Genomic DNA, 26188 nt, shown 5'->3' on the forward strand with positions numbered 1-26188 from the left:
ACCCCCTGGGGTTTTCAAGGCAAGAAATGTTCAGAGGTGGTTTGCCATTGCCTGCATCTGCATAGCAACCCTGGAATTCCTTGCTGTCCCATCCAAATACTAACCGGGGCCAAGCCTTCTTAGATTCTGAGATCTGGCAAGATCTGGATAAGCTCCCTGGTTGCCCAGCAAGGAAAATGGTGGCTATGAAGGGTTGGCGAAAGGGAGATGATGCTGTTCTGTGCAGCACTTTAGAAAATACAGACCTTCCCATCCATCTTGCTAAGTGCCCTCAGACAACTCAGGTCATACAGAACCAAGTTTGAGAAAGAACATACAGAGAATGGAGAAAGCCTGAAAAATGGAGAATTAGAAAGATGACGTTGTGTGGATGTTTCTTCCCCCTGCAAAAAATAAATGAAATAGATAATAGTGCCATTTGGAAGCCAAAGCAGAGAAAAATCTCCATGAGGACGCAGCCTCAGAAGAGCAAAATGTCAGGGAAACTGAGTAACTCTGAGCAGAACAACCCCCTTCTTACATGGGTTTACAACATTGCTGTTTAGGATGGCACTGCAAGACTCACACATTCTGAAGCAAGACAAAATGAGATAGCAGCCTGGTCCTCTACACACTCTCCCTCCATACTCCTACATCTCAGTAGAGTTTCAACAGGGATATCATTGGATAACTCATGTCTGAAAGGAATAGTTTTCATTTGAGTGAAATGAATATAAAGCATATGCTAATAAAAGTTAGCTAAAGGCTTCCAATAGTATTTTATGGTAGATTCTTATGCAACTGTGACAAGTGATAACTGCAAGTGATAACTGCAGTTCAGAGTTAAAGAACTGTTTTCTCCTATTGGGTAAACTGGTTCATGAGGAATTGTTCCCTTCCAGGAGGGTAAGGACTCACTTAATCATACTTTATTGGTAAGAAATATGTCTTTGTATTTGAAGAAGAAGAAGAAGAGACTGGATTTATACCCCGCCCTTCACTTGGAGTCTCAGAGAGGCTTACAAACTCCTTTCCCTTCCCCTCCCCACAACAGACACCCTGTGAGGTGGGTGGGGCTGAGAGAACTCTGACACAAACTGCTCTTTTTCAAGGACAGCTGTGCCAGAGCTTGTGACTGACCCAAGGTCACATCAGCAGGTGCAAGTGGAGGAGTGGGGAATCAAACCCGGTTCTCCCAGATTAGCGTCCGCACACTTAACCACTACACCAAACTGGTGTAGTTTGGACACTTGAACTCTGGGAGAGGTTTTTTTACAGGGCTTTTGAGCACTAATTTTACTAGGCAATAGACTGTATGCTGCTTTTTATAAATCTACTAGAGTCTGACTTGTACAGCATCCATCTATCCTGAGAGTCACCGAAAGTAGAGAAGTCCCTGTCCATTGCACAATACCGCATTAACCTCCTTCTCCTGTTATGCATGGGAAGCCCTCTACCAACTGTATCCTGGGTCTTACATGCCATAAAAGGGCCTAATGGCTTGTCATCAGCAATGGCTTGATCATTGTAGTAGCTGCTTGTTTATTTTCCATGTATTATGAAAACAGAAATCTTTGCATCCCATCCAGTGCTGACCAGTTTCTTTTGCAGTTGGCATCAGGATAAAGGCAATGGATGCAGGAGCCCATGTGTTTATTCATGTGCCTACCCATTCATGTGTAAAGAAAGGGGCAATGGTTCTTATTTTATATAATGCATATTTGGACATTCTCCCCCCCCCCCCCCCCCCCCCGAGAGCAAGTGAGCCATGCTGGAAGAAAAAGGCTTAAAGTGATTAGGCACAGCAGACAAACACACATGCCCTTCCTCTCACTAAATGGCCAAGCACAAATAAGTACTTGTAGATCTCCCCCATCAGTAGCTTGACCCTTTCAGTCTGCAGGGACTGGTGGAAATTTGCAGAGATGGCAAGTACTTTTCATTTTTGTTTAGATGAAGGAGCTGTCCAGCAAATGAGTGTTCTGAAACCCTGCAATTTAAAAGTTCGATTTCAGCATTCTAAAGTATATTTCATATTTCCCTTCTGCATTCTAATTTAGCAGATTAACAGTGTGATCCTCAGAAATTAATCCTTCTAAATGTTTATGTTTTGTCATTTCTTGCATGGGAAGGGGGTATCCCCCTTTTTAAATACAGATTTCCTTCTTTCTTCTTTTTTTCTTTTTGCAAATTTATGGATTCCTTTGTAGAACCCAAAATTATAGTGATGCCTGGCCCCACTGTGCAGAAATCCACCCAGGAGCCATCCCTTGGGCTATCAGATATAGCAATTATTATGAGCCAGATCAAAAATAAGAATGTAAGACTAAAACTCTTTGATGGTGTGTACCAATGCACTCTGTGTCTGGGAAGGATGCGGATATATATATTAAGGTGCACTGACCTAAGGAAATGCAATGGATTTTGCTTTAGACGATCTAGGGAGATAATTTGGGCATAATGATCATTGATAGCAATCAAATAATTAGTATTGATTTGCTCTTTAGACATCTTCATGAGATAGTTAAACCTACGTGGAAAGAAGTTGAAACTGATTGATTGGCAGAACCCTAATTCTAAAAGCTTTCTAATTATGTTCATTTCCTTCTAATAGTTTAAAAGCAAATATCACTTTGGCTTTAGACTTTGCCAGGTGCTAGTTTTGTTGGGGACATGAGTGGTCTCTTTTATGCTAACTAGACAATGAACATGACCAACATAATGTTATTACACTTCACTGCTGGATCGAAATCTTGCTTTGTTCTTGATTTTATTAGCTTTGCTTTCTTTGTGTGTGTGCATGTATATGGGAGAGAAGTTAATGAATATGTCACTGTTTTCATGCATCTGTTTATCCATTTGATATCTCTAGGTCACCTTTGTGTAATTTTTAAGCCACCTGACTGAGGTTGTAGATTAAGGTGGTATCAAAATAAAACCCAGGTATCATATTAAAATTAAATCTTATGTTTGGGATACATTCTGCAAACCACTGTTCACAGAAAATAACAAAAGAGTCTTGTGGCACCTTAAAGAATAACAAATTTATTATGGTGTAAACTTTATTGAACCAATACCCATTCCATCAGATGCATGATAGGTGTGCTACTCAGTTGGCAGAGAAATTTATACCCAGGGGAGGGAGGCAGGAGATACAGGGATCAGTGGCTTTGCAGAATTTATTCCTAAAATCAGATAAACAACATGAAAAAATCCAGAGAGAGGTGAAGGCCTTTGTCTTTGAAGCTACTGTAATGATTAGATGTGAGAACTCTGGCTTCAGCTGATTGAAATGAATCCTCCATAGATATTGTCTCATATATTGGGGTGTTTTGTAATGTGAAAATCCCAAATATTCCTTAGAACCAGGGATGCCAATTGCCCACTTCCAGCAGGAGGGCTCCCGCAGATCCCCACCCCCACCCCCACCACCACTGGTTGAATGAGCAGTGGAAGAAAATGGAGACGGGCAAATGGTGTTGTGTGATGCATGATGTTACAATCAGATGAAAAACAGGGGTTTTTTATTTATGTTACTCAGGGTCTGACTTTCTCACTGGGACACACACAGAATAAATCAGTGCAATCAATCAGGGTGGAACATCCTATGGACAATGCATTGGGATTTGATTTGTAGAAATCCGGATGCAACCAGAGCTGAATTAGTGCATGGGCATTAACATGACACATTAAACAAATGCAAAATTGACACAAGAGTAACCTACTTAGAGCAGATTATACAGGGCTATAATCTACAATCCCTAACCCTTTACTCCAAGCTTCTTTCTGAAGCACATTGTATAGTGCAGCCCTATGTCCTGGGCTAAAGGCCCCCTTGCATAATTCAGTTTTCCATTGTTTGCAGAAAGTCAGGAGAGTGGTAGCCATCCTAACCTCATTAGGCTGGCCATTCCATAAGGCAGGGGGGGGCACAGCAGAGAACGCACGATTATAAGCAGGTGTTGATTTTGATCATTTGCAGGGTGGCACCTGCCGTAAGCCCTGCCCAGACGAGCGAAGCTGTCACAGCAGAGCATAGGGGGAGACATTACTTCCAATTTTGGGGTGGGGGTTGGAAGTGATATCATGCATTGTGTGATGCCATTTCCACCCCACCAACTCACCCGGAAACCCAGTAAGTCAGTTTGGTGTAGGGTTTAGGAGCTGGGAGAACCAGGTTTGATTCCCACTCCTCCACACGCAGCTGCTGGTGTGACCTTGGGTCAGCCATAAATTCTTTCAGAGCTCAAGGGCAGTTTTCGAGAGAGCTCACTCAGCCCCACCTACCTCACAAGGTGTCTGTTGTGGGGAGGGGAAGGGAAAGGGATTGTAAGCCTCTCTGAGATTTCTTCAGGTAGTGAAGGACGGGGTATAAATCCAGTCTCCCTCCTCCTCCTCCTCCTCCTCCTCCTCTTCCGAAGAGTTCAGTTTCTCCTCTCCGTCGCTCATCTCGGTTAGGGAGAGAGGCGCGTAGATAGAGAATGAAGGATTCTTAACAGAATGTCAGAACCCACAGCCAACAACGTAGTACACGCTTATCAGGAAAGGTAATACTTCATTGAAGAGCTATATTTGTAAGCTGCTCTGAGACACCTTTGGGTAGTGAAGGGTGGGGTATAAATCCAAACTCTTCTCTTCTCTTCTTCTAGAACCTATGAGCTATGAAGTCAGTGGAGAAAGCAGTTTATCAAAGAAGAGTAAAGGAAGCACCGGCCAACAGGCTTCCTGCATCAATGTTTGCATTTTTCCATACTAGTAGGATTGGTGAGGCAGGCTTAGAGGACAGTATTCTAAGGCTTCTGGTTATCCTGGAGGCCCAGAGAACCAAGTAAAGTACTACTGGCATGCAGTGTTCCCTCTAAGCTGAGTTAGTGTGAGCTAGCGCACAGTTTTTAGCCTCCAGCTCACACATTTTTGTCTTAGCTCAGAAAGGATGGCTCCAGAGCAAACTAATTTATGCAGTAGCCAAATCACTTGCTCACAACTTGAATGCCAGTAGCTCACAGAGTAGAATTTTTGCTCACAAGACTCCACAGTTTAGAGGGAACATCGCTGCCATGTGACTATGTATTTCTTGGCTCCTTTATTGGAGGAAGAGGGAAATGCAACATTGGCTAGTCACTATCTCTCAGCCTAACTAACAATAGCTGTTGTGAGCAGGGCTTTTTTTCTGGGGGAACACACTAGAACGGAGTTCCAGAACCTCTTTGACAAAGTTCTTTTAAAAATGTTTAAAAGTTCATGAGTTTTCAGGATATAGATTGAGCATTTCTGCTTGAGAGTTCTGGCACCTCTTTTTTTTTTAAAAAAAAGCCCTGGTTGTGAGGATGAATTGAGAGGCACTGTGTTCACTGCCCTGAGCTCTTTGGAAGAGAGGGCATCGGTGTAAGAAAATAAATGGGGGAAATATATGGTAGGCAAACAGATAACCAATTATTCACCTGTTCATGCTAACAGGCCATATCATTTCTTTTAATATGATGTTTGATTTGGGTATGGGTATTATCGCGAAGAGTTGGACTCAACTGTGCAACCGAACAACAATGACAAAAGTATGCACCTGCAGCTTTACAGCACTTTACATACACACACACACACACAAAGAGTATGAGGAATGAGGTAGAGGAAATTTTTGTCCAGAGAGCTGAGGTGCTTTTGGCAGCCCTGTATAGATATATATGCAGGTCCATCAGTGGCTATTATCCACAAGGTATAGATAGGGGCTCTCGGGCAAGTGATGCTCTGTCTTCTTGGTGCTTTGGGGGGCCAACAGTGGGAGGGCTTCTAATGTCCTGGCCCCAATAGTGGACCTCTTGATGGCACCTGGTATTTTTGGCCACTGTGTGACAGAATGTTGGACTAGATGGGTCTTTGACCTGATCCAACACTGGCGTCTCTTATGTTCTTATGTTCTTATGTAATCTGAGAAAGACTAGGAATGGCAATAGATAAAATGGTATGTGCAGAAAAATATACATCCATAAATGTATGAGGGAGATCCTCATGTGTGTAACATTGCAAATGTAACTATGACTTTGTACTGCATAGGTTATGACTTTTTTTTTTATTTGCACAGTGGTTCACTGTTATGCTAGGGTTACCCATTATAGTCTATGCATTGCATAAAATCACATTTGTGATGCTCTCTTTCATCAAAGCCATGTTGCCCTCACTCTGTTGTGACCTTCTACACATTGGAAGACCTGCAAGGACTCAGATTGGAAATGGGAGGGGATTGCATCACCTTATTCCTCCTCTTTTCTGTACTCTCTGTTCTCATGCACTGTCTGAGCAGGGATACTCCATCCTCCCTGGCTTGCTGCAAATCCTTAAATAGGCCTGTCAAAAATTCCAAATCCAGGGGATCCTTGGTATGGGGGGGGAGCAGACCTCAAAATTACAAAACAAACCTGGAGTGTGAATCCACTCACACCAGTACAGTAGCCTGCCATCAGCCCTTTAGTCTACCCACACAGTCAGAAGCCAAGGGGCAAGCTTCCAACCTTAATGTGATTAAACAAAAAAGTCAGCCCTGCAAGGCTGGCCACTTGCAGAATGAGTTTCCACTAATGAATAACCAGTAGGTGGGTGTTAAAGTCTAAGCTACTGGAATTAGAATGCAGCACCTGAAATACAGAACAACCAAAGGTAGTCAAAGTATTTTATTAAAGAGTGCAAGAGTATTAAAAAAAGAACAAAGCAATGGAAGACAAATTCAAGAAAGCTACATGGTAAAGTTCTAGCTACACAGTGCAGCTTTAATTCATATGTACCAGGTGTTAACTTTCCTTGGTCAAAGTGAGATTTGGGTATGGGAACTACAAGTCTCTTTGTCCAAGTGCCTACCCTATGATGAGGTTAGCCCATCGCATTGGGAGAGCTGAAGCTGGCAGCTCCAACTGCAGTTAGCAACAAAGAACAAAAATGTTAAACTTCTTAAAGTCTAATATTTGAACAGGCTGGGGCCCTTTAGCCAATCCAAAACTCAGACTATCAGAGTTATCCTGACATGCACCTCTGACAAGAAATGGCTCAGAAAAGAAACAGTTTTATGACAGGATGCTTCCCTTCTGTAGTGTAAATCAAAGCATCAAAAGAAGGAGTGAGGTATACAGTGAACAAATGGTGTGGCTACATTTGTCTCTGTTATTCAAAGGCGCAAAGTCGACTTGCCAACTTTCCCATGTCAACAACCCAGATGTTTCCCTTCAACCCATAGTGCAGGCCTAGAGCTTTAATATTAAGCTTGAGTGATGTCTAATTTAAAAAATGAAGAATTGAGCCAGAGGTCCAATTCCTTGACAAGGCCACCCTTCCTGTGCTCTGCCATGGCTGGCTCCTCCCCTCTACCCTTTCACCCAACCAGCTGCAGCTTCCTCCTGGGTTGTTACCTCCCCCAGGCAGGGCTTGATGATGTAACTGCCTCCTCCTGGCTGCCAAACTCCATTACTTAACTGAGAGACTGGAGTCCAATGCTGCCTATTTTGGGTGTGTCCTGGGCGAATTGCTGCCAGTCATATATGACTTTCTTTAGCCAAGGTGAACTATTTTAGGACCTAAAGAATCTATCTTTTCTATTAGAGATTTTCTAATGAGGTCACTTTTCCATCCTCTCTCTGTGTTCATCTGCCCTATTGATAGTTCTTCCTTATTGTTAGCAGGTGATTAGGGTAAAAACAATCCCATAAAAACAATTGTAAATATTTTTCTTACATAGACTGACTTGTAGGTCCATTTAAAGCAGGGGGGGAGACAAGCTAATGAAGCAGTCAAGCGGGCTGTGACAATTTCATGCATTGAAGCCACTTGAAATGGGGTGGGGAGAGGTTCAGTTGAAGATCCCTCAGGCTGAACAGTATCTAGAATGACATGTTGTCAATGTCTGAGTGTTACCTGTGTGCTTGTGCTTTGACCTCACCCCTCTCAAGCAATTAAGCAAACCACATAGCAGGGTACATTGGCCCATTGTGTAATATTTCTTGTTCTGATAGGAACGTGATTATCATATAGCGTCTGCAGTGCTGGAACAGGCTCCGCTTGTGTCCTTGTTCCGAAGTCATGCTGTATAACATGTGTCTTTCCTGTAATGCATGCATGCCTTTCCAGCAAAATTCCTTCCTTCCTTTCATAGATCGTTGTTCCTGTAATAGCTGCTCTTTGGGGATTTATTTCATGGCAGGCAGCCTAATTCACAGTTAAGAGGGAACTACTATTTCTGGATTGAGAGCCAGTACAGTGCAGTGGAGAGAACATAAGGCTTTGGGCCAGCAGAGTTCAACTAGTGTTTCCATCTAAACGGCCACCCTGAGCTTCTTAGAGCAAAGACAGGAGGTTGAGTTGTAGAAGCATGAGTCTAGCTTAAATCCACATACCCTTGCCTTTGCTGAATTGCAAATTGGATGGCTTCTTTTGCAAAGGATGCCTTTAAATCCCATGCTGATTACATTTCACTTTTCTTGCTGACTCTCAGGAAGTACTACAGCTGGAAAGGCAAATGGGTGGTCAGTTGTTGGAAGAACCAAAGGATCTGCATTTCAAAGGGAGCACCCACAATCTCCGCTTGTCCATTCATGATATCACCCACTCCCTCTGGAAGAGCAAACTGCTGGCTAAATACCAGGTAACAATTGCTGGAAATAATAATTGGCATGCCAAGGCAAGAACAGTGAAAAGGTCTTGATATTCAGTGTTATCTCTGCTTATACAGTCATACCTTCTAGCCAAACATGCAATCCTTACTTGTGAACAAGGTGTTCTGCCTTGTATCAAATTTGTTAATGTCAGGCATATAGAAGAATATCTTGTGCAGCATACTTAAGCAATAAAAATATTCATTTTAGCAGTGCTGTAAGAGCAATTTGAAGAATACCAAATGCATGCAAGTTCCAGTTTTCTTTAAAAAGTACTATCAAGCCACAGCTGGTGTATGGTGACCCTGTGGGGTTTTCAAGGCAGGAGTCATTCAGAGGTGGCTTGTAATTGTCTGCCTCCACATCACGGCCCTGGAATTCCTTGGAGGTCTCCCATCCAAATACTAGCCAGGGCTGACCCTTCTTAACTTCCAAGATCTGATGAGACTGGGCTACCCTGGGCTATCCAGATTACTTAGGTTCCAGTTACTGGGTCTGAAATTGCATGCTACCTGGTATAGCATTCCATCATGCTCAAAAGAAGTACTCCCCTCCCCCTTGCCCTGAACTTACTAACAATTCACCCACTTGGGAGCTAGATCTGGCTGAGGCTTGCCTAAACTGCCAAGAATCAAAGGGCCCATTTTCATGCTCTTATCACTTCTTCTGCAGGAAATTCCCTTTTATCACATCTGGAGTGGGTGTCAAAGAAATCTGCACTGTACCTTCACCCTGGAGAGGTTCAGCCTGAACACCTTGGAGCTTGTGTGCAAACTCTGCATACGGCAGGTCGAAGGAGAGGGGCAGATATTCCAACTCAATTGTACTGTTTCAGAGGTAAGGCGGTTCAGATGGCTCCACACTATTCAGTAATGAAGAAGATGGTGGTCTGTTCCCCACAGTGACCACTTAACAGGGGCTCATAAACAATATGTCCTGTTCACTATATCCATTAATCTTCTAGTTCTATAACCCTAAAAGAAAAGATGAAGAAAATTAATATTATGTATTATTTTGTTGTTGTTGTTCAGTCGGGGGTTATGTATTACATATGTTATGCATTTATACCCCACCTCTCTCCCCAACAAAGGACTCAAAGGAGCTTACATCATTCTCCTCTCTTCCATTTTATCCTCACAACAGCCTGTGAGGTAGTTTAGCAAGCTTCCATGGCAGAGTGGGCATTCATACATGGGTGTCCCAGATCCTAGCCTAAATCATGGGCAATTGCCCTGTATAGTATACTAGGAATAAGGCCCATTGTGGAAAAAAATAGAACAAATCCCAGGAGGGAATGGCTGGTTTGGAGGGTGGAGTCTATGGCATTGTACCTGTCTGAGGTCCCTCCTCAAACCCCACCCTCTCCGGGCTCCTCCCCTCAAATATCCAGGAATCTCCCAACCTGGAGTTGGCAACCCTATCTCCTTCCCAGCCAAACATCAACCTACCTTTATCTGCCCCTCTGACTTCAGCTTTCCATCTCCTCCCCCCTCCCTTGTGGAGAGCAGTTGTAATTCTGAGTGATCTCCAGCCCCCACCTGGAGATTGGCAACAATGGTTCCCCAGAAGGGACTGGCTGGTTTGGAGGGTGGAGTCTATGGCTTTGTACCTGTCAAGGTCCCAAACTCCCTGAAACCTAACCTTCTCCAGGCTCCATCCCTCACATCTCCAGGAATTTCCCACCTGAAGTTGGCAACCATATCTCCTTCCCAGTCAATCATCAACCTATCTTTATTTTCCCCTCACTCTTCAGGTTTCCACCCCACACACACCTGCAGCCTCTCCCATGCTCTGAAGCCCTGACTGCTACGTCACATTGGCTGTCATACGAGGGCCATCTCAGCAGGATATAAGGACCCAGAGTCCACCATTTTCTCTAGGGGAAGTGATCTCTGCCATCTGGAAAGCAGTTGTAATTTTGAGTGGTCTCCAGCCCTCACCTGGAGATTGGCAACAATGGTTTCCCCCAAACAGGCACTAAGGGGAAATGTATTTTACCTCAGAACAGCAACAGCAAACTGTTTAGAATGTTAGAAGCAAAGGCCAATCAAACCGCATATGCAAACAACCTCTGTGTTCTGAGGCAAAGGCCAATGAGGCTGCATATGCAAATAACCTCTATGTTCTGACTGGCTATGGGGGGGGGGGGGGGGCACAGCAAACTGTTTAGAATGTTGGAGGCGAGACTCAAGCAACGCAGCTAGTGGATAGGAACAGCTTCTGAGTGACACACTAGGGCGCCAACCAGTTTGGGAGCGTGTGGAATGTTCTGGAGAGTGCCACCACCAAATGGCTTTTATATATAAAGAGAGATTACTGAGGTATCTTCTGAGTTCAAGGGGTTTCTAAGTGTGTTGCTGTTTTGAGAAGCAGACTATGGGTGCATGATGCTGCTTCTAGAGGCAGTCACCCCCCCCCCCTTTTTTAAATAAAAATGCTTTTACACAATGTTGGTATAAGAAAAAGATCAGATAACACAGAGCCAGTTTGGTGTAGTGGTTAACTGCGCGGACTCTAATCTGGGAGAGCCGGGTTTGATTCCCCACGCCTCCACTTGCACCTACTGGATGACCTTGGGCAAGCCATAGTTCTGGCACAACTGTCCTTGAAAAAGAGCAGTTTCTGTCAGAGCTCTCTCAGCCCCAGCTACCTCACAGGGTGTTTGTTGTGGGGAGGGGAAGGGACAGGAGTTTGTAAGCCGCTCTGAGACTCCCTTGGGTAGTGAAGGGCGGGGTATAAATCCAATCTCTTCTTCTTCCTTTAATGCCTAACAATCACTGTTAAATATCATTTTTGAAATCAGATTCAAGCTAAACTATGTGCAGCTTACTCTTAAGCCCTGTGCTTAGGAGTATGAGTGGGGTTTTGTTGTTTTTGCTGCAATATGGTTTTTAAATGTGGACCAAGTAAGAATAAGAATAAGCATTCTGAGTAATCGTGACCTGGTAAAACCAAAGATTTTCCATGGGAAGCCAATGTATGATGTACTCTGAAGCTAACTAATGGGCACTAGGACACTGGAGGATCAGTCTAAGGCTGAGGGAGGTGCTCCGGAGTTCACTGACCCCAAAGCAATGGCATTGACTGTTTGCCTTTGATGGGGACAGTGCCACCCCTCTCTAATTTTGTTTTTTAAATATAAGTGCTGCCGTCTCTCCCACACAGTGCAAAAATGGTGAGGCATTTTGCCTTAGTTTTCTTCTCATGTAATGAAGGGCAGACATTTTCATCAGTCCAGCAGCTGCCTTGTCCTCCTCTGTCTTCCCCGCGGGATGCTGTGGCCCTGTGGCCAGAGTCTCACCACCCATTTTGAGTTACAAACAACTTCAGGCCGAAGCCCCACTGACATTAATAAGGAATGGCCCTGGCGTCATGCTACCATAGCAACCATCCAGCAGCCTGCCTTCCTCAAGCCATATCTCTGAGCCACACAACTCTTCCCCTGCTGACTTCGGATAGTGTTTTTATTTTTCAAGACCAGCAGGTCTGCAGAGTTCAATAACCGCACAATGCCAGCAACAACAGAAGGAACAGGATTTTTAGGGTTTAGGGGTGTGGGGGGAGGGCCAGCTCTCCATTTGACAAACACTTTCTGTTTAGAATGCACAAGAGGCAGCAGATAAAGAAGGAAAGTGGATCAGACACTGAAACTAATGAAAAGGTGGAGAAAATCCCCCTTTTGAGGAGAACTGATTCCTCAAAGAGCATTAAGGCTCTTGGTCAGTTGAACCAGGATAAGGAATAATTTATTTTATGATTTTGCTGTCTCCAGACAGAGTGGACGGAAGGAATGCTGATAAGATTTCTGTACCTGCCGCTGACATCTTAGATAAACAAATAAGATAGTGCAAATTAAGCTGGCTGGACAGATTAGTAACGGAAATAAGCCGGCAATCTGTGCTATCGGGTTCATAACAAATTTGGATAGTAATTTAGTACTTAGACCCTGAAGGAGTGTTTGGTAATTCACTGCCAAGGACCATGTCATGAGTGAGTGAGTCCATTTTAGATGCTGAGGATATTATTATTTTTTTACGCTTAAATATATGTTGTGTAAATGAGACAAAAGTCTATTTGGAAATTTGTCCCCATCTACATTGGGAAGTGGTTAAAGCCTCAGAAGCAAGTGCCATGGGATGTATGCAGAGCAGCATTTAGCATGATGGATACAAATGCAGCTCATTTCTCATGTTGGTACACTACCTTTTCTCTTTGTTCCTCTGCCATCCCTTGTGTGGAGCATGACTAAGGATTTCTCCCATTTCTCTCCAGTTCCCTGTGACATTTAAATGCAGGATTCCTGGTTGAACTGGAGTTTCTTTACTCCACACAACCTGGGATTTAAAGACACACCTTAAGCCTGGGTTGGAATCCCAGATTTGTGGGGAGAAAATAGCTGGGTGCCGGCTTTAAGATGTGATGGGGAACCTGAGTAGTTTTCTTCTGACTAGGAATCTTGAGTCTTCTTGCTGTGCATGAAAAAGGAAGAGGAGAGGAGCAAGAGAAGAGCATAGGCAAGAGAAACAAGCCACACTTGTGTCTGCTGCAGCAAATTAAATTTAGGTCAGAATTGCCTGCAGCTATCAAAATATACTATGCTTTTACTAAAATTGTAAATTGGCATTTAGTAATGATGCCCTGAACTGGATAGCCTAGGCTAACCCAGGCTAGCCCAATCTCTTCAGATCTCAGAAGCTAAGCAAGGTCAGCGTGCTTAGTATTTGGATGGCAGACTAACCAGGAATACCAGGGTCGCTATGCAGAGACAGGCAGTGGCAAACCACCTCTGAACATCTCTTGCTTTGAAAACCCTACAGGGTCACCATAAGTCAGCTGTAACTTGACAGCAAAAAAAATTGATATTGACCTCACAGAACTAGATACACAGAGATAGCAAAGAAGATGCCTTAAACTGGACCATCTAGTACCAAACAGTCTTTGGCTGCGGTCACACGTAACAGAAGCCACACAAGTGAGACGGAAAACAGCCGGAGTTTCCGGGCGCGATCTCACCAGCACATCTGGGAAGCGTGGCACTCCCGTGGCTCAAACGAGGCTTCCGGCCGAAACTGCGTGGCAAAAAACTAGTACCTTGGAGGTACTAGTTTCCGGAAACTGCGGGGCAAGGGCGGGCGTCTGATCGCGTTTCCAGTGGCATCCGGTGCCCGCCCATGTCCCCTTGCAAATAAGGTGTGTGTTTTTTTGTCCAAGTCTCTGTGGATGCGCATGCACACCCAACGGAGCATGCGCATTTGTCATGTACACAAAAATAAAAAACAGTTTGCCGCAGTGCGCGCTTCTTTGTTGTGCGCCGGCTTGTCCTGTGATCGGCACCTCTCCCTTGCCATGGAACCTCCACGGTACCTCCACAGGACCTCCACAGGAGGTCTGATCATGTAACTGCGCAGTAGTTTGCCCCAGGGCAAACAGCCACGCTTCTCCTCTGCAGTTTCCTGCCCGTGTGACCGGGGCCTTTGTTAGGTTTAGTTGAGAAAGGAGGAGGCCCAGAAAAATCAATTTTGTATTGTAAGGTATATACATTTTTTTCTGGATAGCTGCCTTTCAGGGCAAAGAAGAAAGATGTTAGTTAATTTAGGTAACATTAATTAGATTATAAATAGGCATTATTGATAAAAGTCAAGTCATGAAAACCAATAACTGATTTTCACACAAATACAGCCATCATAAAACTGTTCTGAATTTCCACTTTTTAAAAAGTCATCTTTGGGTCAAGCTACTGTAGAGTAAGCATCATTATTTCATTGTCCAAGAGACTATTCAGTGTTTTCAACAGCTTGAAGCCGCCAAAGTTTGAGCTGTTTGAATCACGGAATGTGAGTTCTTCTGGGTCATTTCTGAAGGGCCGGAGATGACAGACTGAAAGGTACTTAATTTTGCATTGTGCAGCCATTACAGAGAACATCTGCTCGGTTATTGGGTGTAAAGTTATATATTCAGTGGGGGACACCATAATATTAAAGACAGATGGTAAAACAAGTTATCATAAACAATTATTACAGTAAGTACCACACTGAAGTAATCCCTAATTTAACAGTGAAGGAACAAAAAGAGTGGGTACTCTCTTTAGTGAAACTCTAGCATGCACTTTAGAAACCTCATTGTATATAATGTGATCTACTAACGTATACAGTAGGAAAGACTAGAAATAAGACCGTGGAGAGGAATAGCACAGCAATAAGCAGCTGCTGGCTCCATTCTAAGTTCCGGGTTTTTGTTGTTGTTTTTTTGCTTTAAAGCCCCAAACAGTAAAGAACATTGGGGGGGGGGCTTGTCCCATAGCAACCTGACTACTGTTTTCATCTCAGACTCTTGGAAGCAAGGCAAGCAGTAATCAGAGACAGAGCTTTTTTGGTGGTAGCCTGCCTCTCCCACAAAGGTTTTCCTAGCATCTAGTTTGGTGTCATTTACATTCCAGGTGAAGACAATTCTATTTACCCTGTCTTTCTGAGGATTTTGAAGCCTGGTTTTTATTGCATGTGATTTTAGTAGGGTTGACAACCTCCAGGTAGCACTTGGAGATTTCCGGCTATTATCATTAATCTCCAGGTGACCAAGATCAGTCCCCCTGGAGCAAATGGCTGCTCTGGAGGGTGGACCATATGGCATCATACCCTGCTGAGGTCCCTCCCCTCCCAAACCCTGCCCTCCCCAGGCTCCGCCCCCAAAATCTCCAGGTATTTCCCAACCCAGAGCTGGCAGCCCTAGATTTCAGTGACAGTTGTGTGGGGCTGCTGTTTTATCCTGTGTTTTTTTAACTACAGATTATTCCTGCCGGTGGGAAATTTGAGTGACTTTCTAGCTTCTAGATTTCTATGTAAAATTTTGATTTTAAAAAAACCAATGATATTTTACTGTGAGCGCGTGACTTGTTTTTGTTTCATTTTCTGCTGTAAGCAATTTATTGCTTTGTGTGCTTTTAGGCTCTAATGACTGATTCATTGTTTTATTGTTCTTAAATTTTCTGTAAGCTGCTTCAAACAGATAACACAAAGAAATTAGTATTTACTAGTTATTGCAGACTATGGATGTGAGAAACCAGTCCCTTTATTTCTGTGTATTCTTCCTCTTTGTTTCCCCACACTGTTGGATGTCCACCAGGAGTCTTGCTTTTCCATGCAATTTTTGTGTTTGTAGGTTCTTGTCCCTTAAAATAGAGTTGCACAAACTGACATGAATTATAACAGCAGGCTGGTTATTTATGTTGTCATTTTACATGTACGGCATTGCTGTTTGTGCCATAATTCCCTTCTGTTGTGCTATTTTCTCTTGATGCACATTCACAGCTGAAGACAGGAGGAGAATTTGTGAAGCTGTCACCTCAGCTGGGAAGATGGTGAGAAGGAGATCTCCTCCTCCCTGGCATCATCTCCCCCACCCAGCATCTGGCAGTGTTCAATACATTAGGGGGCTGGGAAATGTATTTTTCCCCAAGGCATCTGATGTTTAGGCTCCCTGAGCACCCAGGGAATCTAGCACTGTGAAATGAGACTTTTAAAAAGAAAGAGAGTGGAATTTCCCCCATCCTAGATATGGTGCCCAGTGCCTCCACCATTATCAGTACAGTCCCAGAGAGGGAGTGATAAGCAGAGAGTGCCTGCTTTCCCTCCCTTTGTCTACATAGTGTGGCCAGACATGGCCTGGCAACCCACAGGAGGCTGGGGACAGGGCAGGGACATGGGGGGCAGCCATCTTTGATAGGTTTACCATAGAGTTTCCAAAAATTCATAGAGAGGCTTGACATCACTTCTGGAAGTGACATCATACCATCAATCAGCAGCCTTTTAAATTTTTTCTCCTGCTGCCATCCAAGCAAGTAAAGATAATTTGTTGAGACAAACTAGGGTTTCATCTGGAAGCCAGATCTTGGTATCACAGATTAAAAGCACCCATGTTTTCATATTGTGACTGAACCAAGCCAATGTCATATGTCTGCTTGTCTTCCCCCATGAGCACTAGGGTCAGCACTAGGAAACTGCAGTAGACTGGAAGATAAAGAAATAATACATAAATCATTCCTGTTTCACTTAGCCATAGGGACCTAGAAACAAGGATCACTCTCACATAGTAATGCCTGGCACAGCCTTTAAGGCCAAGCTTTAAAAAGAAGCTCAACCACCACCCATACTATTTTTATGTTATTTATTTTTGTTTAAAACATTTGTATGCCATTTTTCTGCCCAAGTAGGGCCCTCAAGGTAGTGAACAATTAAAAAGATATGGAAATCAACTTTTAAAAACAGTATATATATACACCCAGCAATTAGGAAAGAGGGTTGGTAAGGGTATGCAAAATGAAGCAGAAAAGTCTTCACTGCTAGCGGAAGACAATAATCGGGGGGGGGAGGGGGGATGGCTTTTTCTCTTGGGGCTTGAGCTGGGCATTTGAGCGTATTAAAATAGGTTTTTGAACCAGTGCTGTAGAGTTGCTCCAGCTCACATTGCACCGGCTTTCTCATGTAAATCAACAAGGCAGCTCAAAGAGAAAAATAAGGAAATTGACATTTAAAGCAGATCCTTTTTATTGCTTTAGCAGTTCACAGACAACATTTACTTTGCTTTCCCTGTCTGCTGATGTGATGGCCAAATTAATTTCCTTTCTTCTGCTGCAGATGTGAGATCTTGAAGTGATATGTTTTTTATTGTTCTCTTAGACTTTTAAATGTCAGGCACGGTTTTCCTTCGGAGTGTCTTAACAGTACCATCCTAAGCAGAGCTGCCTACATCTAAGCCCATTGAGTTCAGTTGATCTAGAAGGGTGTAACTTTGCTTAGGATGGCACGGTAGAAGTATGTTTTCATACAGGTTTTGACAATAAACCTCTGTCTCTGGCAGTCATCCTTTCTCATATCAGTTTTTTCATATCATATCATCCAGCCATGGATGCTGTGAGCAAAAGGCAAAAAAACCATGTTGATCTCAGGCAAAAAAACCATCAACAAAGCAGAGGTCAGAGCATTAGTTCTGGTGCTGCGCTGTTTTGTTTTCTCGGATGAGCGTTTTGACCTCAATTTCCCCATCTGCAAATGGGGGCAATTATACTTTGTGAATTGATTTGGAATAGTACAGATGAGACACGCTGCGTAACAGCGGCATCAGACTGCCCAGTGACGTGGATCCACTTTTTTATTCCCTTTTTCGGCTTGTCAATATAGTTTCCCCTGTGGATTTGAAATGTCTGTTCTGTTGTGACATTTCCTCCTGCAGAAGAGACGGCCTTCTTTTGTAGCAGGCCGCCTTCAAAAACCTATATTCTCTTTGGGGGTTTATGTGGGCGATGGCCACCTGCAGGGCCCCTTTCTTGGTTTTGAATGATGACAGGAGGCATCTGCCAATTTAAAAGGTTTAGGCCACTGGGCCTTAGCAGAAGCGAGAGAAGCTCTTTACAAAACTCTTTGATCTTTGGAGAAAGGCTGCAATACCTGCCTGAGGGGGAAAAAGGACTCTCTGGTCACCTGTACTGTCTGGCTCAGCTCCCCAACCTACAGGGATGCCTGTGACAACACTGGACTTCGGGGCTGTGGTGGGATTAGTAGGCAGTCGCTGTGGTATAGCTACAGAGGCTTTCTGAGAGGGGTGGAAGCAGAGCTTCCCGCTGTGCCGTCTGTCAATTGCCACTCAGATAAGACATGGTTGGGACTGCATATCAGGTGTATGGGATGCTGCCGATATAACTGACTGCACATTGTCTGAAATGCCTCTGGCAGGCTGATAGATGATCAGTACCCTCTCCCAGTCGTCCTTCCCTCCTATCCCTTCCATGCAGCCTTCAGACAGTTACGGATCAGCTAATAACTTGGTGTGAGACTTTTACTTTGTCATACTTGGTGATGAATACAGAGAAGCAAAGTGACCCAGTTCTCTCCTGCTTGGGGTTTGATCTGTTTCTCTCTGTGTCTCTGTCTCTGCTTCTGTGGAATTGCTCTGATAATCTTCCTCTGAATTTCAAAGAACAGAGGAATCCAAGGACTGAAAAAGAACAGTTCCTCCACTCACACTTTAATTTAACTCTCCACAGAGACTGTGGACAATGGGGAAAAGGTGTGTGGTTTTGTCTTGTTTTGTTTTTTTACCATTGGTGGAACTGGAAAGTGCAACAAAGTCTCCATTATGGTCCACTAATGTGATATGAATGCATATCTTTCACATATCTAATATGACATTTGAGAACCTTACCGAAGATCTGGTTGTACTTTTCCAACGATCCCTGAATCATGGGGAAAAAACAAGAAGACGTTTACCTGGTTACCATACTTGTTTCACATTGGGAAATGTTTTCCAAAGATCCCTGAATTGTGGGACTGCAGAAATATGTACTCATGCCACTTGTTAAAAAGAAAACTCTGATGTCTATCATTTCTAAGGAGAGCAGTGGAGATGAGGTTCAGGTTGAAATTGCTTGGATTGTGAAATATATGGGCACTTTCATACATGCTGAATAATGCATTTTCAATCCACTTTCAACACACTTTGCAATTAGGTTTTATTGTGTGAAATGACAAAATCCACTTGCAAATGATCACTGAAGTCCCACAGGTCAGGCACAGGTCCAATGAGCAGTGGGAGGAAAGAAGGTAGGAGGGGCCACACTCAGTCACAAAACATGATCCGGTAGAAATTCACACTTATACCCAGGGTGTCTAAAAATACAAAGCTGGTCTTCTCTGTTGCTTAGGCCCCAAATTCTGTTTTGGCTTTCAGAACAAATGCAACACCCAAAGTCCTAATACTCTTGGCAAGGATGATTCTGTGCAATATGCTGATTTCTTGGTTTGCTAAAAGTAATATTAAGGTAGTAGCCTTACTGGCTTCATCTCCAATCGTATGATGTTTTTATTAAAGACTGGGTTCAAGTCCACTGAACAGAGGTGAGAGGTATCTTCTTAACAGATACCTTGTAATTAGGTTCTGTTTAACATGGAAAAAATGATGCATTTGTGGATACAACACAACTTGCACATATCTCTAAAGAAAAGGCCGGGATGGAATCTTGGGCTCATTTCATAATGGAAGTCATTGACATATATATCAAACATCAGAATTTAAATCCAAAATGTTTCATGAAAATCAGCCCTAACTCCAATGCATGTAATGCTTCATTAAGCTATTATCCATGCTAACTACTAGTGGAATAATATGGGGCAGTAAATACACTCTGCAGCAAGCATCTGGGTAACTTATATTTATTTGAAGTAACAAATACCATAAAATGTGAGGCAGAAATGTTAATATAGACACCACCAGGCAGGATATGGAGTTGGGTCCATTGCATTGTCTCTTCATATTTGTGGTGCTTATCCCTGCAGGCACTGGAGTATGTGTGCCACATGTGCTTGCCACATAAAGCTTGAAGTGACCATCAGATTGGTAGTGTCTGAAATTGATTTGCATAAGGAAAGCTTCCTAGTCTGATTGACCTCAGATCACATTCTGCAAAGCTTATAGATGTGTGTGCGAAAAAAGAAACTGGAGAGCAAAAGAGAAAACTGGCTCAGACACAAAACTAGGCACTGTCAGAATTAATCTCTTCCTGATACAATTTAGATTACTATAGGATAGCAGTGCATTAGGTTTGCCAGCTCTAGGTTGGGAAATACCTGGAGATTTTGGGGTGGAGCCTGGGGAGGGACCTCAGCATGGTATAATGCCATAGAGTCCACTGTCCAAAGCAGCCATTATCTCCAGGGGAACTGATCTTGGTCATCTGGAGGTCAATGTAATAGCGGGAGATCTTCAGGTATCACCTGGACATTGGCAACCCTAAACCACATTCCTGCTTCAAACCATGCTATTTTTATATCTTTATGCCACATTGAAGCTACAAGTGCTGACTGAGAGGGATTAACTCCATGTCTTCCAAGTTTCTGTAGTAGAGCTATCACAGGAGACAAAGTTGACTACAAGGGCTTGGATGTAAATATATGCTTTTTAGACTGCTGGCTCTTTGCGGGAAATATACTGAAAGCATCTCAACATGATTGACTCATGGCAGGGCACCTAACATGGGTCTCAAAAGTCTTGTGGTAGTTCCTATCCACTTCTTATTTTGCTCCTCCCACTGGCACCAATGAAGGTTAGTCCTTGCATTTCTTGGTAACATTCAAAATAGGAGGACCAAGTGAGCCACATGGATTGTAGAGTAACTCCCCCACATCATCTCTAGTACTTTGGAAACTGGTGTCACTGGCATGCAGAATAACTACACCATCCCTACCTCTTCAAACATCATTAGAAAAGCAAGAGACAGCAGAGTGGTCAAAGAATGTGATGCTCCTTTCTTTAGTAGCAAGTCTCATAATGGTAGAATGCATGGCTGCAAGAACACTTCCTCACAGATCTTACATCAGATTGAAATGCTCTGCTATACACCACACATTTTGCACAGATGAAATTGTGAACATAGGGCCTTTTTCAGTGCTGGCACCCATCTTCCTCAGGAGATTTACTTAATGTCCTTTTGGAGGAGGCTGGTTACAAACTTTTCTGGTTGTGAAGGTGTCCCCTCCCCAACTTTCTGTGTGCAGTGTAGTTGCCACTCAGCTCATCTAGCTTTGGCTTTTAGGGTTGTTTTCTGGTTTCATTCTTTCATGACCCCTCATTTTAGACTGTTTTTATGGCCTTATGTGTCATGTTTAATATCATTTTGGCAGAAAATTCATCTTAAAACTCCTCAGAAAGCATTACTCCCTTACCACCACGCCAGGCATCTCCCATAAGATTATCTCAGGTAGCAATCCTGGGAAAGTCTGAGACTTTGGAGATCTTCAGCCATTCTGTGCTTGCAGTGCTATGCTAAGTGGATGGGCTAGGGCCAATGCTCCCTCTAAGCTATGGAGGAGTCCTGTGAGCAAAAATTCTACTTTATGAGCTACTGGCGTTAAAGGTGGTGAGCGATTTGGCTACTGCATAAATTAGTTTGCTCTGGAGCCATCCTTCCCGAGCTAATGAAAAAATGTGTGAGCTGGAGGCTAAAAAACTGTGAGCTAACTCACACCAACTTAGCTTAGAGGGAACACTGGGGCTATATATATAATGTCTTTGAATTTTTATATGTTATATGTGTTCTTTCATAGCATCCAGTGTGTGTAATATCCAGGAGACCATGTATTTCCCTGTGGGTTTTGTTTCCTTCCCCAATAATGTTGCCATATTCTCCAAATGCAGGAACCTACTGGCATTGAATACCCCCTCATGGATCCAGCGAGCACCATCACCACCATAGTAGGACCTTGCGCATTCAGTATTCCCCTCCCAATCCGACAGAAGCTTTGCAGCAGCCTAGATGCTCCTCAGACAAGAGGTCATGACTGGAGGATGCTGGCCCACAAACTAAAATTGGACAGGTAAGTAAAGCGTGTTGCCCACTTGAGCTATGCAATGAATGTGTAACCAGTGCATGACAAATCCCCTTGGAATTTCTCTGGCATAATTCCCATTGAAATGACTTCTTGCAGAGGTCCATTCATCTCAAAGATGCTTGCACTTGAAGTCAAGGATGGGAATCGGTTTTGGTGGAATTGGTGTGGCGTAAGCACACCTTGCTGGTCCTCTAACACAGATGACACTGTAGTTGCAGGCAGGGGTCTTAAAATGGAGTGTAAGGGATGACCTCCCCACTTTTTAAAAGTGTGCTTACCAGTAGCACAGTTCTAAGTGGCATTAGATATTCAGAGTTCAGGGCAGGGAGAAGTAGGCCAAGGGCCCATATCCTTCCAGCCAGGTAGGCAGCAGATGCCACGCCTATCCTGAGAATGATCAAACACCTGCACATCTGCAAAATAGTCTTCTCATGCTGCCTCCAAGCAAAAGTGCTCAGTAAGGACATGGCTGCCTCTCCCTCTCAGCTGCTGCTCTGCAGTGACAGCTGAATACTTGGTACCTACATCTTCCCACTGTTGCTAGTATCAGTTATTTGCACTGTAGACCGGCAGTTTTAATGGAGGAGAGAGTCAGGTTCAGAGGAAGGAACCACAAATGTGAATGGCAGCTATCCTTTAACAAAAGCCCTTCTCCTGTTTGCAGGTACCTCAATTACTTTGCTACAAAATCAAGCCCTACCGGTGTGATCCTAGACCTTTGGGAAGCCCAGAACTTCCCTGATGGGAACCTGAGCATGCTGGCCACAGTCCTCGAAGAGATGGGAAGACACGAGACAGTTGTTTCCTTGGCAGCAGAAGGGAAGTACTGAGGCAGCCTCAGAATGAGAAGCAAGGAATGTTAACCATGCCGGCTGTGACTAACTCCCACCGAGCACCCCAGGGCCAATGCATTTCATAACAAGAGGCATTCCAGAGGGAAGAGATTAAACAGCCTGACTTTTCACACGCATTCTCATTGTACATTTTCACAGGATCCGAAAGTTGTTACCTGGATAATATCATTCAGTCTAACATTCCTCTCAGCTTGGCTGTACACCGCTCGGTACAGGGTTTTACAGTTTCCTAGGAAACGCTTTTTATTGCTATCCAGATATATGGATAAACTTTCTTAACAATCCCAGTTTCTATGAACATTGTTTACATCACAATCCTGGGCAGCAGGAAGTAAAAAGACTGTCCGTGGCTGTCTTTTTATATTTTTTGCTTCTTTTTGTTGAAAGCCATTCTAGACCAAGCCATGGACGAAGCAGGGTTGTGGCTATTTTCAGATAAAATCCCATTCCCAAACACTCATTTCAGACCCATTTCATGGTTGGAAATCTGTCCATCAGATGTCTTAAACTAATCCTCCAGTCACCAGCCTGGTTTCTCGATCGAGTCATTAAAAGCCAGAGCTTTTAAAACTCATGCATCTGGCAAGGAGATAATGTTGGTGGTCAGCAGGAGTCCACATACCTCTCCCCCACCTTCCCCAGGGGTGCCTGCGTTCCTGGGGGGCTTAAACTGCAGGGATTTCTCTCCCCCTGTTCACAACATACCCTGCCTCCATCATCAAAATGTGTGTGTATGTGATATGCAATTTGGCGTGGTTTGACAAACAAAACCGTACCAAAAGAAAAAAAGTTTTAAAAAAAGAATTTGCTTGTATGATTATTTACTGAATAGTATCTAGTGTGAGGAATATTATATTTCTTATTATTATTATTACTATTATTTTTGCTTTCCAAGTTTATCCACAGCATTAATCATTTGAACAATGGCAGCACCCAACTCTGGAAGTTTTTAGTGGGGTCTTATCAGTGTCTTCTCTAAATATGACCTGTCTTTGTTCAAGGCCTACAGCTCACCCTAAACCCCCTATTTCACTGACCTATTGAATGATCACTAATGAAGCAACAAGTCTCTCTCGTGATGATGCTTGCCTTCACTGCCGTATAATAAGACATTCACGGTGATAAGAAATCTCAACCTGTGTTGGCCATTTCATTTAGAGGTGACGTTCAGCGGTGCTGATGTTGGCTTCCCTTTCTGTTTGATGTAACCAACAAAGCCCTAAAGGAATCATTTGGCACCTTTCAGTGACATCTCTGGTCCTGCACACATCACCACTTCAATAGCTGCAGCTTCACATCTTTTTACAGGGAGAGTGTTCATCCAAGGTTTCAGTCCCAATCCAAAAGATATTTGGAAGTTGTAAGGGGCTGCCAATGGGATTCAATGTGTTTGGTCCTGCCTAAGAAAAGGGATAAACATCTAAGCATTGCAGGGTTCAAAGGAAAGTAACCTGCCTACCTGGTGCCCATTTTTACCTGAGCAATGTGTTGGACATTTAAAATCAGAGGGCAGTGGATTCGGTCTGCACAGCCACCAAAAATGCTGTGGATTCAAGGACCAAGTGGGCAATCTAGCGTCAGATTGTGTGTCTGGGTGGCATCAGTAGGATTCCATCTGGACTTGCATGTGCAGAAACCTGTATATGTGGTGGCTGCATTGTATGCAGTGAGAGGTATCTGGTGTTGGGGCTTTTTCTTTTCTTTTCTGCCCCTGGCTAGGAAAATGACCATTGCAAGGGTGTGTGACTGCTTAATTTCAGGAGTAAAGGCACTTTCTTTGAGGCACTGATTTCTGTGCACGCACCAGTCAGTACAAAGAAGTAACCAGAAATGTCAGAACTTCCCATTATCGCTTCAGTGATCAAAAACAGTGAATAGACAAATACTACTCCCTGGTTTGTTGGCAGGGGAAAAAATTCAGCCCTCTGAATTGGTCTTTTAAACTTCCTGCACCCCGTATAAAACATCCATTATGGGAATCTGTTAAGGTTTAGCTGCTCTGACCTAGATGGCCCAGGCTAGGCCAATTGCATTAAATCTCACAAGCTAAGGAGGGATGGCCCTGTTCAGTATTTCGATGGGAGACCACCTAGGAAGTCTAGGGCTGCTACACAGAGGCAGGCAATGGCAAGCTACTCCTGAGTGTAGTCTCTTGCCTTGAAAACTCTACAGGGGTCGCCATTAGTCAGCTGTGACTTAACAGCTTTTCCACTCCCAAGTTCTGGCTCTGCTGTGTGCTCATTTTAGAACAGTGAGCTTAGATTGTCCTAGATTTCTTTTTAGTATCTTTTCCAATCCTTCCAGCCCTTGTTATGCATTGTCATGTACACACGCGTGTTCTCCATCCCATGCCCTCTCAAATGCTTCAGAGCATTAGAATAGCTGGCATTTGGTGGCCACTGAAAAGTGGAATCGATAATTTGTCCAGCTGCTGCTTATATGCAGATTTATTTTGCTTGGTGCTTAGTACAGAGAGGTCTCCTTTGTAAAAAAAAAAAATCAGGTCATCTCTCTTTGTTTTTTGTTTCTCACTTTCCTGTCTCCCCTTTCCCTTGTTAGAAAAGATTTCGCACCATCTCCCCTTGCCCCAGGCTTCAAACCAGCGGCTATTTTTTTGTTCATCTTCAGTTTGCATCCTTCAGCAGGATTTTATTTCTCTGAAGTTTCTCAAGTCTGCATTTCTAAAGGTAACTGTGAAAATGCCATTAGTTAACACAGAAGGTGAATTCTGCCTGACCTTTTCCCCATTTTTGACATTTCCACAGGCTTTTATTTTCCACCCAGTGACTTGTGTTTTTATTAAACTCAGAGCAGCCGTTCATAAAACAGTCTGTGTGAGGAAAGGAGTTGGCCTTCAGCCTTTGAACAGTCAAAAGCAAGTGATAGGTTTTGACTGGGTTCATTGTGGACATGAAGTGTTTTCAGAGTGTGGTCAACGTTAGCTCCAGAATGCTCTAGAGGGCTTGGCAAGTGACTCGGGATCCAGTTCTCCTACCTTCTTGACCAGGTTTCCTTCTTGTTCAGAGTGAGCTTCTGTTTAACATCTCAAAGCCAGATGCCATGGACACTGGAGCCAGAAATTCTTTGCCATTAAAAAATATATATCAATATTTTGTATCAATAGATTACTGTTTCTGCCCAAAGATTCCATAGTAAGTAGTCCTAAAAGAACTTCAGAACAAACTGTGTGGCTTTATCTGCTGTGTACATTCATAAATGTATGTCTATAATTAAGATATAGTATGATATGTAAACCCTGACCTGGATAGGCCAGGCTAGCTCAGTCTCATCAGATCTCAGAAGCTGAGCTAAGCTCAGATCCCATCTGAGATCTCATCAGATCTCAGAT

The 26188-nt window shown here is 43.5% G+C and overlaps 1 protein-coding gene across 1 annotated transcript in view; it reads left to right on the forward strand.

Moving 5' to 3' along the window:
* UNC5C (unc-5 netrin receptor C) overlaps nucleotides 1–22935 on the forward strand; it is a gene marked incomplete at its 5' end in the record, with an annotated part of 170796 nt that extends 147861 nt beyond the window's left edge. The window contains 4 exons of the mRNA XM_015418683.1: nucleotides 8450–8599; nucleotides 9282–9446; nucleotides 21792–21970; nucleotides 22650–22935. Of these exons, the coding sequence (XP_015274169.1) occupies nucleotides 8450–8599; nucleotides 9282–9446; nucleotides 21792–21970; nucleotides 22650–22815 (660 nt within the window). The remainder of the gene's footprint in view (nucleotides 1–8449; nucleotides 8600–9281; nucleotides 9447–21791; nucleotides 21971–22649) is intronic.
* Between the last annotated feature and the right edge of the window lie 3253 nt (nucleotides 22936–26188).

This window comes from Gekko japonicus, unplaced genomic scaffold (genome assembly GCF_001447785.1).
Source record: "Gekko japonicus isolate JY-2015 unplaced genomic scaffold, Gekko_japonicus_V1.1 scaffold626, whole genome shotgun sequence".
Lineage (NCBI taxonomy): Eukaryota > Metazoa > Chordata > Lepidosauria > Squamata > Gekkonidae > Gekko > Gekko japonicus.